The sequence below is a fragment of the Nyctereutes procyonoides genome, unplaced genomic scaffold (assembly GCF_905146905.1).
Source record: "Nyctereutes procyonoides isolate TBG_1078 unplaced genomic scaffold, NYPRO_anot_genome, whole genome shotgun sequence".
Lineage (NCBI taxonomy): Eukaryota > Metazoa > Chordata > Mammalia > Carnivora > Canidae > Nyctereutes > Nyctereutes procyonoides.
The window spans coordinates 28,830,673-28,845,172 of record NW_026575139.1 but is presented as its reverse complement, the minus strand read 5'-3'; the positions used below and the strand labels follow the sequence as shown (position 1 = coordinate 28,845,172).

The 14,500-nt window shown below is 49.0% G+C and overlaps 1 protein-coding gene across 4 annotated transcripts in view; it reads left to right on the top strand.

Annotated features, from left to right (window-relative positions):
• The window catches only part of SMOC1 (SPARC related modular calcium binding 1), a 155,080-nt gene that overhangs the window by 123,607 nt on the left and 16,973 nt on the right, over positions 1 to 14,500 (top strand). For all 4 annotated transcript variants that reach the window (XM_055304054.1, XM_055304055.1, XM_055304057.1 and 1 more), the window contains exons 8-10: positions 11,475 to 11,667; positions 12,218 to 12,300; positions 13,877 to 13,982. In XM_055304054.1, coding sequence (XP_055160029.1) covers positions 11,475 to 11,667; positions 12,218 to 12,300; positions 13,877 to 13,982 — 382 coding nt within the window. The remainder of the gene's footprint in view (positions 1 to 11,474; positions 11,668 to 12,217; positions 12,301 to 13,876; positions 13,983 to 14,500) is intronic.

Genomic DNA, 14,500 nt, shown 5'->3' with positions numbered 1-14,500 from the left:
GAATTCTGTGTTTTCTTGTCTGGGAAAATACTCTGAGGAAATATGGTTGTGTGAGCCCCAACTCTTCTCTTGGGGCAGCACACTGACACTCTCAAGGCACATAGGCCCTTTCCCTCTGCCCCCACATGGCTGGCTAACTCTTGAAGCCACTGGTGGGGTCATTTGACTTCTCTTCTTCCTTCCCTGTCTCTTTCTTTCTTTTCCTGCCGCCTATCCTATGTTAACTTCTTTCATGATCTGATCTGGGATTTCGAGAAGGCACTAGAACCCAGCCCTGAGGGTGAAATCCAAAAGGACTTGCTTTTCCTCCCTTGCCTCTTTGCCCGCCAGAGCTTCCTTCCTTCCGGGCATCACTGAACGCAGCAGCTTGTGGAGGCTGTTTCCCAGAGACAGAGTTGTCTGCAGGGATACAGGTGGAAATGCATATCCTTTAAGTTTTGCTGCAAAAACAGCCCATCTCCTCACACACGGGAGCATTTGCCTAACTCACCATCCACGTGGCAGGTGAGCTGTTGGCAGCACCCCTGCTCTTACCTGCCGGCATCAGAGCCGTGCTCCTCCCGGCCTGTTGCAGGCCCTTGGTGGCATTTTGGACTGCTCCTTCCTCACCAGGGAAACTCCTATCAGGACAGCTGCTATGACTGGGATGTGGGGTCACTGAGGCAACTGTGCCTCCCAGCCGGATCCCCCAGCCCCCAAACCGGCGCTCTTGGCCTGCCCAAAAACCGCGGGCTGATGTAATGACCTGAGGCCTGGAAAAATAAACAGCTCTCAGGGAAACCAGCAGTAGCCGTTGTAAGCAAATCCCCCACAGCCACCTGGAACCTTGCACATGACGTGATTGGAAGGAAGAATGAGTAATCCGCTAACGTTAACAGCCGAGGACGGGTCTGGGCTAGTGAGCATTTAAAATATCTGTATAAAAACAAACCCTTGATGTTTATTTCTATAACTGGCCTTCTGGATGTCTGCCCATCTATCTTCTGCAGGTGTCTTGGTCAGTCACGGCCAGTAGAATGGAGCCGAAGACAGGGAAGGCTGGTCATCCCTCTGCCTCTCTCCATAGCAACATGGCCTTTCTCAAGTTTTCCCTTTGCAGACAGGAGCCATAAACACATTTGGAGGCCCCAGAGAGCCCAGCCCCTTGTTTTAAAATTTGCTTCCCCAGTTATCTTGCTCCTTCACCCCACTGTATCTGCTTTGACCATAGGGGTATGGTGGTGGGACAAGCTGAAGTGAGAATACGATTGGCCTCTGGGCCTTGCTTGAACAGCAAAGGTTTTTTCGGTAGGTGAGTTTGTATGCTTTTTGGTGTTGATTGCAAAACCATGTACCCTAGCCTTTTCTTTTGACCTCTGCTACTAAAAATCTGAAATTACTAAAGGTCTGCTAGGGTACTGTAATTGGCTCCTTCCAATTTGCTAGAAGTAAACTATGATCTGTGCTTTGTCTGAGGATCCTCATTCTGTGTTTATTTATAAAATGGCTTTGCAAGAAGGCAGGGTATCTGTCTTATAAACACACTCACGCGTTAGTGTTTTGGGGAATGAAGAGTGAAGTTATGATACGTTATTTGACAAATTTAAAACCGTCTTGTCCATTCTCTGCTCCCACCCCTGCCCCGGCATGTGCCCCCTCCTTCCTTCTTGCCTGAATTTTTATTTGCCAGCTCTTGATCTTAAAGAACAGAGCTTGTCAGATCAAGGTCAATGAAGTTACTGAGCAAAACTAGAAAGAAGACAGCTTGCCACTTCTCAGTACTTCTCATTGCAAAACCACTGGGAAGCATTTCACGTTCTTTTTGGTGGAAGGGTCATCTGAGCTCACTTAAGGCAGCAGAGATGGGGCGTTTTAAAATTTGTGGGGATGTGAGTCAGTGACGCTTTGGGGAAAAGTTAAAAAAAAAAGTGCCTATATGCTATATTGGGATCATCTGTCCTTAAGAACTGTCTTCTGTAGAATTTATATCTTGTTTTCCTCCACTTCTCAGTTTCTTCTGTGTAGGAGGGTAGAGGTCCTTGCTTCCAACAATGGCGAACCATGCGTGGCCATTTTAGGTTTCACAGAGAGAATTACTTAGACAGGCTGGTTGGTTTGTAATTTCCCTTTACATGTCCTCACCCACGACATTTTGTCCCAGCAAAGCGCCCTATTTACTTACGGAGCCTACTGCAAACAGCCCTGTGAGTAGGTGCCCTCAGCCTGCACCAGGGATCGGGGATGGGCATGGTGGCTTCTGTTCTGGAAATGGGGCTCTGAGTCACAGTATGACTCTGCAGGGGTTGAGAGGTACAAGGGAGAACCTGGAAGCCCCAACAGCCTTGCTCCTCACTTCACCCCTTTCTGGTGCTTGGCTTCGACTAGGACGTAGGAGGCAGACTTTGGATCAGGGCCCTGAGCTGCAGAAAAGTGCATCTGATGCTGCTTAATTGTAAGACTGTGGGCTTTGAGAGGGTGTCCTTGAGTACCACTGTTTCATTTTAAATGACAAAAAAGAGCCCAGGCTAGTTAAGGGCCTTGTCCAGGTCAAGGCCTCTACCTGGTGCTAAGAGGAAGAAATACAAGGAATGTCTAAAGCAGGAGCTGGCTGTTGGGCCATGGTGTGCCAAAGGGAAGCAGCAGTGGTGCAGTCCACTCCAGTGCAGAGAAGTGTTCTATCGCAGCTATTGTTTTGAGTTGATGGCATGGCGATCATAAAAAAGTAGACTGATTCTTAGTTACATTATTATTTTTTTAGTTTGCCTACAGGCAGTGTGCCCCTTTATTGCCTTCACTTGGAGCAGACTGCGCCCCCTACTCATCCCTGCGGTCCAACTGGAGAGATTGGTTATTCATGGGGATCAGGAAGCCCAGGTTCACTCCACATTTGCTGGGAACATTGCTACCTTAGACTGGCTAAGACCTTAGACCCTTCAACAACTGGCTCTGGGGCCAGGTTAAATGCTTCACATCTACTTCTTCATTTAATACCCTAGTGACTCTGTGGAATGTGTGCTGTCATTACCCTGCTTTTATAGGTAAGAAACTGGGAACTTATGTTGTTGAAGGAAACTGCCAAGCTCACAGAGCCAACACATGGTAGAGGCTGATCCATCTGATCCTAAGGCTCATGCTCTTGGCCACCATGCTGTACCACCTCTACCCTAGCTGTTGTTGACTTCCATGAAACAATGACAGAGCCTTCCCTGTGCCAGGCCCTGGGATGGAGCGTGCAAGAGGGGGAGTGCTAGGCCCTTACTCTTGCGTTCAGCTTTGCCAAGGAAGCCCAGGTGTCCCTGCACCAACTGTACTCCTATTCCTCTGACTGTACTGAGTTCCCTCTGGCATTTGGGAATAGCCATCCCACTGAGCATCGATCCCATCCTTACCTCTTCTGGACCAGAGGTGAAGAGCATTTCCCATCAGAAGGGTTAACCTCCTCCAGAGAAGTAGTCCAAAGTCCCTCTGTAGGTTAAGATTGGGTGAAGGTATCATTTTCACCTCACTGAAATAGCCCACTAGCTAGGGGAAAGGGCTTTTAGATTAAAGAGATGGGAAAACCCATTCCAGTGGAAGAGGTGACTGTTTTAAATGGCACATCTTCTGTTTCTATTCTCCTCACCCTCACCTCTACCTGCTACACACCTGGGTGCAGTCTCAGGGGTTGACTCCATTCTGTTTGTCAGTGAGGCCACTTCTTTTCTGACCTGGCAGGGCCTCTCCTCTGGGCCTTGCCTTTTTTAGGCCCCTTGTCTGTCCTCTGATCTGAAGGGGGAGCCCTAAGCGATGGTGCATTCCCATCCTCTCTAGGGGGTTCTCAAAGTCCTTCGATGACTCAGACTCGGCAATCTGCGATGGTCCAGTGACAGCTCGGTGCTGGGTGTGATGGAAGGCCCGCAGTGGAAAGGCAGAGCCAGCCCAACACATGGTGCTTGGAAAAATGGTCCTCCAGGGGCCACTTGGCCCCTCCTGTGAAAAAGTGCAAAGTCCACAAGTAAGAAAAATAACCTCTTCACGTAGTTGGCTTGAAATCATAGGTGCTAAACCTCTATGTGGCTAAGTCAACAAAAAGGGCCTGCTTGGCGATGTTCCATAAATCATTCCTGAAGATTATGGGCTCCCGAAGCATGTCGTGCCCTGGAGACCGCATCTTGGACCCTTCAAAACCGGGAAAATCAGTGCCTTCAGACCTGGACCTACCCATCCCCCTCCTGTGTTTGTGGTCCCCTCTGTCTCTGCTGCCAGATTCCCCGGCTCCAGCCTGGTGCCTGTGACTCCCACCCCAGCCGCTGACTCAGGGACCCCAGGGGCCTGGGCCACGGGAGTTCTTCTGCCTCTGGAATTTCCAGTTGTGACTTAGGGAAGGTTGTTTTTAACACACAGTTTATTTTGGGTTATCGTTCAGCATTTCATTCATTTTTGATAAGAGGCTAGGTGGGTGTGTGGTATTGGAAGGGGTTTCAGGGTAATTGTGGGCGATACAATGCCAGTGTTTTCCTTAATGTTCTTGGCCTGGTGGGATGATTCCTTTCACAGTAAAACATAAATAAGCTCCTCTCGCTTTCCAGGCAGGTCACCTTTGACTGAATTTTTTCCCCCTGAAGAAAATCCAGGGCTTGATAGTCTGAGGGTGGCATGTAGCATTTTCCAGGATGAGTCAAGGGGATAGATATTCTTTTCTCAGCTCCTGTGGTCTTAGCCCCACCGTTGGGCATTTACTCAGCGGTGGGTGGCCTGTGTCTGAAATGTCAGGCTAGAACAGAATTCTGCGGCTAGAGATGGCATAGCAGGGATTCAAGCAACAGAAGATTCTTGGACTAAATACTCTTTCTGTATCCTTTAAATAGAGACTCCATGGTTCTGCTGTGAATAAGGAGCTGGGGGCCAGGGGTGGGAGTGGGGGTGCCATAGAGTCCTCACTCTTGGGAACTTAAAGTCCAGACGAGTTGCAGCCCCAATGGCCAAGCCTCCTTGAGGAGACAGATCCTCAGTCCTAGACTCCATAGAGGGAGACCTCACTGTAGTTTGGGGTCCTCAGGGAAAGCTTCAGGGATGCAGGAAGGCCTGAAGTGAGGATGGGTTAAGACCTCAGAGCGAATTCTTTCTTCTTACTCTGTCTTACAGAACTTTTGTGGCCTCTCCAGAGGCTGACATGATGCCAGCACATGCCTAGTACCAATCAGTATGAGAAATTGTGTCCACAAAGTCCCCTGACCTCTGCATCCTATGAGCCCTGATCTCAAATGAATCACTCAGGATCCTGTGTGAGGTCTCCAGGAGCACCCTCCTCTCTCAGTCTGCTGTTCTCTCTTCTGTCAGCTTCCCATTTCCTTGTCTCTCAGAAAAGCAGCTCTTGGTCAGGATGGACTGAGCAGCTACCCTTATTTACCAACCGTGCCTCCACTGGGAGGAGAGCTTCCGGTTCTTTCTCTAGGAATATCACATCATTCATCAAGGCACCTTCCCAAGGCAAGTTTCTATGGCCTGTGACTCTTCTCAGTTCTTCTGTGTATGATTTTCTGGAAGACTGGGGTTTTTTTTCTTTCTCTCATTTTTCACGTAGACCTTGTGATGGTTCATTTTGTGTGTGAACTTGTCGAGGCTACAGTGCCCAGTTTTTCCATACCAGTAGACTAGTTTCTACACTAGTCTAGATGTTGCTACAAAGGTATTTTTTGGATGAGATAATATTTGCAGTCAATTGACTTTAAGTAAAGCAGATGACCCTCCACAACATGGGTGGGTGTCATCCAATCAGTTGAAGGCCTTAAAAGCAAAAACTGAGATTTCCTGAAGAAAGAATTCTGCTTCCAGGCTGAAACATAAAAATCCTGCCTGAGTTTCCAGCCTGCTGGCCTGACCTATTGATTTTGTACTTAAGATTGCACTATCACTCCTACTTGAATTTCTAGCCTACTGGCCTGCCCTGCAAATTTCATACTCACCAGCCCCCATGATCATGTGAACCAACTCTTTAAAATAAATCTCTCTCTCTCTCTCTCTCTCTCACACACACACACACACACACACACAGATATATATACACACACACTAAGTATAGATATAGACAAATCTAGACATCTGGGTATAGATGTAGATGTAGATATAGGTCTTTTATTGGTTCTGTTACTTTGAAGAACCTTGATTGCTACTGACCTGCCTCGACTATTGCTTCTCCCCCACTGTCTCCATCACCATGAGGCTCCCCCGCTCTTTCTCCAAAGTGTTCACAATGGGCCTGTCTCACGGATACCTGCTGATTCGGGTTACCCAGTGTCTCAGCTTTTCTTTCTGCTCCTTCTTTTAGCAGCTCCTCTTCTGGAAGGCAGCAACCAGAAAGGAAGACCAGCCCAAGAACCTGAAACTCGAATCTTCTAATGTTTATGTTTGTTGGCCAATTTTGTTTAAAAAAGAAAAAAGTAAAGAAGAAAAAAAAGAAAAAAAATGATAAAGAAGAAAAAGTTCCCACAACAAAAGGATACACTCTGGGCTAAAATCAGAATTGGGGATTAGCTGAGGATTTAGGTTGTCCACGCTCTCCTTAGCTCCTAATTGCCACGAGTAATTGAGAAGCACAGAGGCAGGGGCTAGTCATAGCAGACAGAGCTGTTCTCCATGCTTATCCTGTCTTGGCAGGACACAGGAGAACCCGTGCCCTGGGCCTCCAGATAGGGTTTAGGGTTTGTCTGGTTCAGCCTGGTCTCTCCCTCTCCTGTCCCCCTCTTGGCCCTCCAGCCCCACTTCAGGTCTGCTTTGCTCTAGTGCTAGAGCAGGTGGGGGCAGAGAAGGCTGTGTGTTTTTTGGTGGCAAGGGCCAGACTGTGTCCTCATTTCTTCCATGGGATACTGTTCTATTGTATTTCTTCTCTCAGGCAGTCAGAGGTTTGTAAGTGAAACTGAAGCACAGTTGCTGGGTGAGGAATGACCTGGCTCCTGTCTCTCCTTGGTACCATCTGGGATTGGATCGTGAAGGTGGGGTGCAAGAGTGTGGGAATATGTGGTCATGTATTTGCATGCCCCCTGGACAGCCCCAACTGCTCCTCTCTGCTGCTGCTTATGCCTTTCAAGTATTTGCAGATGAGCCTGACCCTTCTTAGCGCCATCAGACCAGAACTTCGGATGTTGTCATCCTTTCCTGAACTTTCTTAAGCAGAGACTGAATGTTCTAAAGTGATAGGCATCTCCTTCTGGGAAGCTCCCTCTCTGAACCAAGGGCTCAGGAAGAGACCCTTGAAGTAGACCCCTTGTCTTGCATTATCGCAAGGTGACTTCTTGGTATGTGGGGAAAACTGATAGTTGTGAATTTCAAGGTTCATTTGGGAGGTGACCTAGTAGGGTAGAAGGCAACAATGGCCCTGAGGATGGGGCTGGCTTCTGGGTCCTCAGATATAGAACGAGTCTATGCCTCTTGGTATGTATTGATTTGTATTAGCATGATCTCTGGAGAAGCACTGAAGGAATAACAGATTGATTGATCTATTATTGATTGTTTGATTGAATGACTAAAGGGAATGAGAGGGCTACAGAAATCCTCAATATAAGGGGTAAATTGATAAAGATGGAATTGACAAGTCTAGGTGTTTTTGCACTGTATTGCTATGTAACAAACCTTGCCAAAACTTAATGGCTGACAACAAAAATAATTTATCCTTTCTAATGTTTTTGTGGATTTTCTGGGTATTTCCTTGACTGGCTCTATCTGAGCTCATTCCTGGACTCATCCAGCTGGAGGGTCCATGGGGCAGGAGTGGCCAAAATGGCCAAGGTCACACATCTGGCAGTTGGCACTGGCTGCGGACAGAGCAACTCCTGTTTTCTTCCATGTGCCTTTCATCTTCCAGTGAGCTGGCCTGGCTTCCTTATGTGCTGGTCTTAGGGAAGCCTCTAAGAAGATGAAAGGTGGAACTTCAAGGCCCCTGAAGGGCACTGTCACCCCTAGGCCTGGAAGTGCACTGTCACCCCTGCCCTTTCCATGGTCAAAGCAGGTCAGCATCCATGTGGAGGGGTCTGCATAAGAGCATGGATACCAGGAGGTGTAATTCACTGAAGTCGTTTTCTAACCATTTAGCACACCAAGTAAAAGAAAAAATTGGGATGAGAAGAAAAATCAGATTAGCATATGGCTGTGAGAAAGGGTATTGAAGAGGGGTGGGGAGCATAACCCAGGAGACTGCCGGGCCGGGAACCCACTTTCTGTGACTTCCTAGTTGTATGACGTTGAGAAAGCTGTGTCGCCAGCCTGTGTTCCTGGGTCCTTCTCTGCTCAGAGAGGGTAATTATAGCACCAATCTCGAAGCTTGTGATGAGTTTGAAGTGAGTTAATATAAGTCAAGTGCCTGGTACCAAGCTTGGCGCACGATAAGCCCTGAAATAGATGTGAGCTATTAGTATTCATTCTGTGTTCTCTAATGGCCGGTAAGTGACAAATTTGGCTTTATGTTTTCAGTTCTAAAGCAAAGAGGGAGAAATACTTGGTCACAAGATGTGTGGAGTATTTAGGCTGAGAAAAATAGTTTGTTGCTGTGTTGATGGACGAGTACGTGATTTTACACACTTGGTTTCAGATGCAGCAGATTTGGGTGGTCTGCACAGCATCTGATCTGAAGAACTTCACACTACAAATAAATGTATTTTTCTCCCAGAGCAAATGATTAGAGGCAGTAACCTCTGTCTAAAATTTAGCCAGACCAGACTCGACATCAGCAGCCCTTAACTTCAGTCCCAGCTCTTCTCTCCGGCTGAGTGCACTTGGGAAAATCATGAATCCCTCCAAAGCTCAGCTTCTCGGTCTACAAAGTGGGCGTACTAATAGTGCCCAGCTCAGATGGACGAAGAGATCAGGCAGGCAAAGCCTTTGTCAATCACCTGGCACATATTACTCAGTGAATACTTGCTTTGACTATTATTAGTATAAAAGATGGTTTTAAGGGAGATCTTCTCTCATTGGAAGGGAAGTTCTCTGGGTACTCTTCACAAATGGTTAGTGATATTATTAATGGTCTCCTATCTCTTAGTAGGGCATCTGGAATTTTCAGGGCCTGTCACAAAGTAGTAAGCACACAGGCAAACAAGCAATAAACCCTACTCTTAGCCTTCTCTCTGATTCCACACCAGCCCCCATTTTTCCAAATTAGCCAGCTTTATCACTTGAGTGGTTTTTATTCTCCATAGAGCTCTGCGCATCCTCCATGGAAGCTGGCTGTAAATGTTTCAGGGCAGCCTTCACGGACTTTTAGGGGTCTGCCCACGGCCCCCACACCACGGGTTGCCGCCTCTTCCTAGATGGCTTCTCTCCACATTTCTGCAGTGTCGGGATCCTCAGTGGTGTGAAGTCAGGTTATCTTTCTTCCTGCCCCTGGGGGGAGTTTCCCCCCCACTCTCTCTGCCTCTTGCTTTCAGCCTGATTTATGGCTTTAGAATGTTGGCCCAGAGGGTCTTAATTTAAAGCCTCTGTCAGAGGTTGTTACACGAACATGGTGCCAGTAGAAAACTGTTTTCCTTTGGTTTTGCTCCTCTGTCGCTTTTCTCAGGGCGTGAAACATGAGGTCGGGAAATAAGGTAACCAAATTGGGATTGGGGGAGCTATTGAAAAACTCTTGCATAATCCCTGGAAGGGGCCCAAGTCAAAATCCTAGGCCTTCAAGCCAGCTTTATGTCTCCGATCAACAGATCAGTTTCTGTTTCTTACTTAAGCTGCCTCTAGAGGCTGCTCCAGTGGTGGTTCTGATCAGGGTTAGAATCCCTAGTCTCAGATCTGTCAACTGTTGTAAACTCCTGTTCCTTTAGCCAAGGAGATTCTGTTTAGTTTTGCTGGGTTTACATTATAAAAACAGTAGGTTTTTTTTTTTTTCATTCGTTTTCCAAATTCAAAATTATATTTTCATAGTGACTGTGCTCTGCATACTTGCCTCCTGACCCTGAGATATTTTTATGCCCCTAAGGAAACATTCCCTTCCCCCACAAGGAGAATCACTGGGCTATTGCTTTTCAACATTTTTCTTTGGAGTGAGACAAAGAATCTTTCCCCCATTGTGTGACTTTTCCCCAAGACAACGTTGGGCTGCTCTGCATCTCTGTGTATACCTGCTTGGTTGAAGCATCTGTACTGCTCATTTTTGGATCATTAATGGAGCTATTATTTCAGAGCTTTGGCTCCTTTAGAGCTAAGTTGCTGTTATTTTGACCATTTGTGCTATTCAGGGAGCAGCATGAGCCTCCAGGTTGCTGATATAAACTTCCTGGCTCTATGAATGGTATTTTTATAACGCACCTAACATTTCATGGGATGCCCAAGACTGTTCCAGTTCTCTTTAAGAGGAAAGTTGTGGAATCATGTTCGTGAAAGAAATAAAGATATGATAAAGTAACGGAGACCAAAGAAAGTAATAGTGCAGGTTTATGCTGTGATCCCTTTTATTGTAAAAAAAAAAAAAAAAGAAGAAGAAGCAAAACCAAAAACAACAACAAAAAACCAAGTAGGTGTGTGCATATGTATTTTCATGTTGTTGTGCAAAAGAAAAGTTTAAGGAAGGTGGTGTTTAACTTTGGTGGGATTATGGGTGCTTCACAATTTCCTTCATACCTGGAAAAGTAACCCAATGAGATTTCTTTTTAATAATGCAAGGACAAAAGAGGATTCAACCACCACACCACACCACACCATGAAAGGGAAGTCAGGCAGGTGGGCTGTTGGGTGGAATTTTGGGGCCAGGGGCCGTGTGGGGCTGAGGCCCTCGAGCTGGCCAGGCCTGGCATGGGGTACCACACGTAGGCTCAGCCTGGCTCAGGGAAACCACGTCTGGCTGTTGAGACGTGTTCACATGTCGCCTGAGGCTGCTGAGCTGAGTGTAGACACTTCCTGTGGGCGTTTGTCTCCCCGACTGGAGAGAGCAGCCTTGGGTCATAGGCCGGGCCCTGTCAAGCCTACTTTGCCCGGCCCTTTGCCCGGGAAGGAGTGGGGTTGGGCCGTGTTTCCGCTCCTCTTGGGCACTGAGCATCGCCGCCCCGAGGCTGGTGGCCGTGGCTCTGTCCTGCTGTGTCTGGGCTTGGGAGAGTGTCCACGCACACAGGCATTCCACGTCAGCTTGTCAGGTCTCAGGGGTCAGGCTGCTGCACCTTCGCCAGAAGACAGCGCATCAGCAGGAACCACTCTGAAAACAGTCAGGAAATTCCACCCCCGGGGCAAACTGCTGTTCAGATAAGGAGCAGCCCTGCAGTCCGCCCCTGGCCGGCTCGCTGGGGTAGTGGAACCTACCGCGTGAGAACGCTAATGAACCCTGGCCGTGGAGCGGCGACAGGGAGGTTCTGGGCCTCCAGCCGCACCCCCTGCCACCCCGCCACCACCCACCACCACCGTGGGCTGGGGTGGGAGCCCCTGCTCTGCGTGATGATTCACCAGCCACCAGTTCCTTGGAGCCAGGTTGGGTCTTTGCTCAGAAAGCAGAAATGATGAGCCGCGAGAGTGAGGGTCACCACAGGCTGCATCCTCTCTTGCAGAGAAAGTCCATTCGTGTGACCAGGAGAGGCAGAGTGCCCTGGAAGAGGCCAGGCAAAATCCGCGGGAGGGCATCGTCATCCCCGAGTGTGCCCCTGGGGGGCTCTACAAGCCAGTGCAGTGCCACCAGTCCACTGGCTACTGCTGGTGTGTGCTGGTGGACACGGGGCGCCCACTGCCCGGGACCTCCACACGGTAAGCCCTCCCGGCCCCGCCCCCTGCCCCCCGGAGCCTGTCCAGTCCCTGAGATGGACCTTGCGGTAGGAGAAGCAGCTTCCTGTTAGGCTAGCCTCACATTGCCCTGCTAGCCTGGCCTGGTAGAAATCAAGGCATGAGAACATGTCTGCTCATGGGCAGATAAGGTTCTGGTGGAAAGACCTGGGTCTTGGGTTCTGGTCACAATTCCGTCCCTTTCTAGCTGGATGACCTTGGAAAAGTAGGTAACCCCGCTGAACTTCAGTTCCTTGGCTAGGAGGTTATCGCCCTGCCTGAGTCACTAGGTTCTATGGATCCCAAAGATCCAGAGTGTAGACTTCAGGTGACATCACTGCTTCAGTGATGACAATGACATGCCTGAACATGTCTCAGTGGAAGACTGCTACTGGGATGGCCTGGCAGCTGCTGGACAGCGCAGGATGTATTTTGCTGCTAGCCCTGGGCTGCTAGCAGTGGCTCCGGAGGGCTCAGTTCCTGGCTCCTCCTCACTACCACCCCCCCACACCCCGCCCCGTGTCTCTCTTCCCAGCTACGTGATGCCCAGTTGCGAGAGCGATGCCAGGGCCAAGAGCGTGGAAGTGGATGATCCCTTCAAGGACAGGGAGCTGCCAGGTGGGAGACAAGGCTGCCCCTTGCTGGTGCTCTCACCTCTTTCTGCTCTTCTACCTCCTATCTCCTATTGTGCAGAAGCAGCTCCCTCTTCTGCTCTGGCTCTGCTTCCCCTTCTGTAGGATGGAGGAAGGTGGTGGGGTGGGGAGGTGGGGGTGCTGGTGGGGCATCACAGGAACCCTGGGATCTGCATCTAGCCTGGGATTTGTCCCTAATTACTCCTGTGCCCTTGAGCACATTGTTTCTCCTCCTCACTCATAGCTTTTATCTTTGAAATGTAGTCATTAGGTTAAAATCCTGTCCTTGCAATCCTGCAATTCTTTATCTATCCTGGGGTGATTGGGACAGTGTTCTGGGGGCTGTGGACTCTTTTCCCCCCAGGCTGAGAGGATGGCTTCAGGGAGGGGTTGTCCCGAGGGACGTGGGCAGCATCCATGGCCAGCCCTGCACAGTGTTTTTGCAATCATCCCAGTGGCACAGGACTCTCACTGGGATGTGATGCAAGACACACAGGCAGGGGCCCCAGACCCTCCAACCAGCTGCTGTGATGGGTTTCTCTTATTTATAGCATTCTCTGCCAGTGAGTTATAATAAGGTTACTAAATATTGGTGGCTTGGAACACTGTAGTCTTTAGCAAGCACAACCTTGGATCAGAGCTGAGAGGAGCTGGGCCACTTTCCCACTCCCCATCAGGACTCCACAGTAAGAGCTGAAAACAGAGGCTCCTGAAAGTCCAGGGGCTTCCCGGTGAGGGTTGTAAAAACCACCCTGTCATAAGATTGGTGTCATCAAAGCCTGAGTCCCTCCTTCTGGCCATCCCCTCATCAACTATGAACAGAGATCCTAGCTATGTGCCAGGCACTGGGTACGACCAAGTGATCAGAATTACATGGGACTTTCACAGCAGAGGATATACGAATAAATGAATACAAGCCTGTATAAATAGCTGTAACAGGTGCTCTGAGGGGACAGAGCAAGGACTTGGAGTTTTGCCGGAACAGTGCAAAGGAGCAAGCGAGAAACAAAGGGATGCTTTATCATAATCTAAGCTGGATGAGAAGAGAAGTGAAAATAGGAGATGGTTCTGGGACAGATACACTGGTAGGGCTACTTGAGTCAACTTTGACCCCTGGGGGTTGACTCTGTCCCTTGTGCCCCCTCTGTACCTGCTGCTTCCTGGGAGAGTAGTGTTGCTCACACTTTAGCATGACCGCCCAGTCAGACTCTCCCAGAACTAGCTTGAGTTCCCCTTAGGCTCTGATGTTGGGAGGATAAGGACCCTGTATACCAAAACTCTAATCTTTGACACAATGCCTCAGTTGCTACTCAGCAAAAATTTATGGAATGGAAGAAAAGTGAAAGTATTATTTTCTGTTTGTTCTGATGGTCCCTTGTGGGCCTTGGGTAGAGAGGAACTGCAGAGGTTTATGAGACCCATCTGAGCAGTAAACCGTTCCCAGAATGGACTTGGCTGGACAAGAGGGATTTGGAGAGGTTTGGGAAATGGTGGCAGTTGAGGAAGCTGTTTACTTGATTACTTACCTGGCAGCTGCCTTCAAATCTCACTTTATCCTTCAGGCTGTCCAGAAGGGAAGAAGATGGAATTTATCACCAGCCTACTGGATGCCCTCACCACGGACATGGTGCAGGCCATTAACTCAGCAGCACCTACTGGAGGTGGGAGGTGAGAATGTGAGCAGGACTCAGGGCGGAGTGGGGAGGTATGACTGCAGAAGCTTCAGGAGGCTGGGAGAGAGGAAAGTTAGGCAGAGCAAGGGCTGGGCCTACCTTCTGCCAGAAATATTCCCACTTTCTCCCCTCCCTGTTCTTTGGAAATTGCTTGTCTCTACCTTTTAGCTACCCAGTGACAGGCAGGTTCAGGGTGTCTGGAGACTTCTAGTACCTTAGTCTCAGGAGTAGATGCACTGGGGTGAGAGTCTTCAGTAGCAGGAAGGAGAAGGGGCATGTAATGGGGGCAGCGAGGGAGTACAGAGCACTTGGTGATTTTCTTCTCTTCTGAGAAGGCAGGAATCCTGTGTCTTTTTGGCATCCTGAAAATCCCAAGGGCTCTGGGCAATGGGCTTGGACATTGCCATATTCAAATCCAACTTAGGTTAGGAGCTGACCATGTCAGGCTGAGGCAGTCCTGACATGAGGCTGAGATACACATACTCCATGACCAGTATCCTGGCACTCACCAAG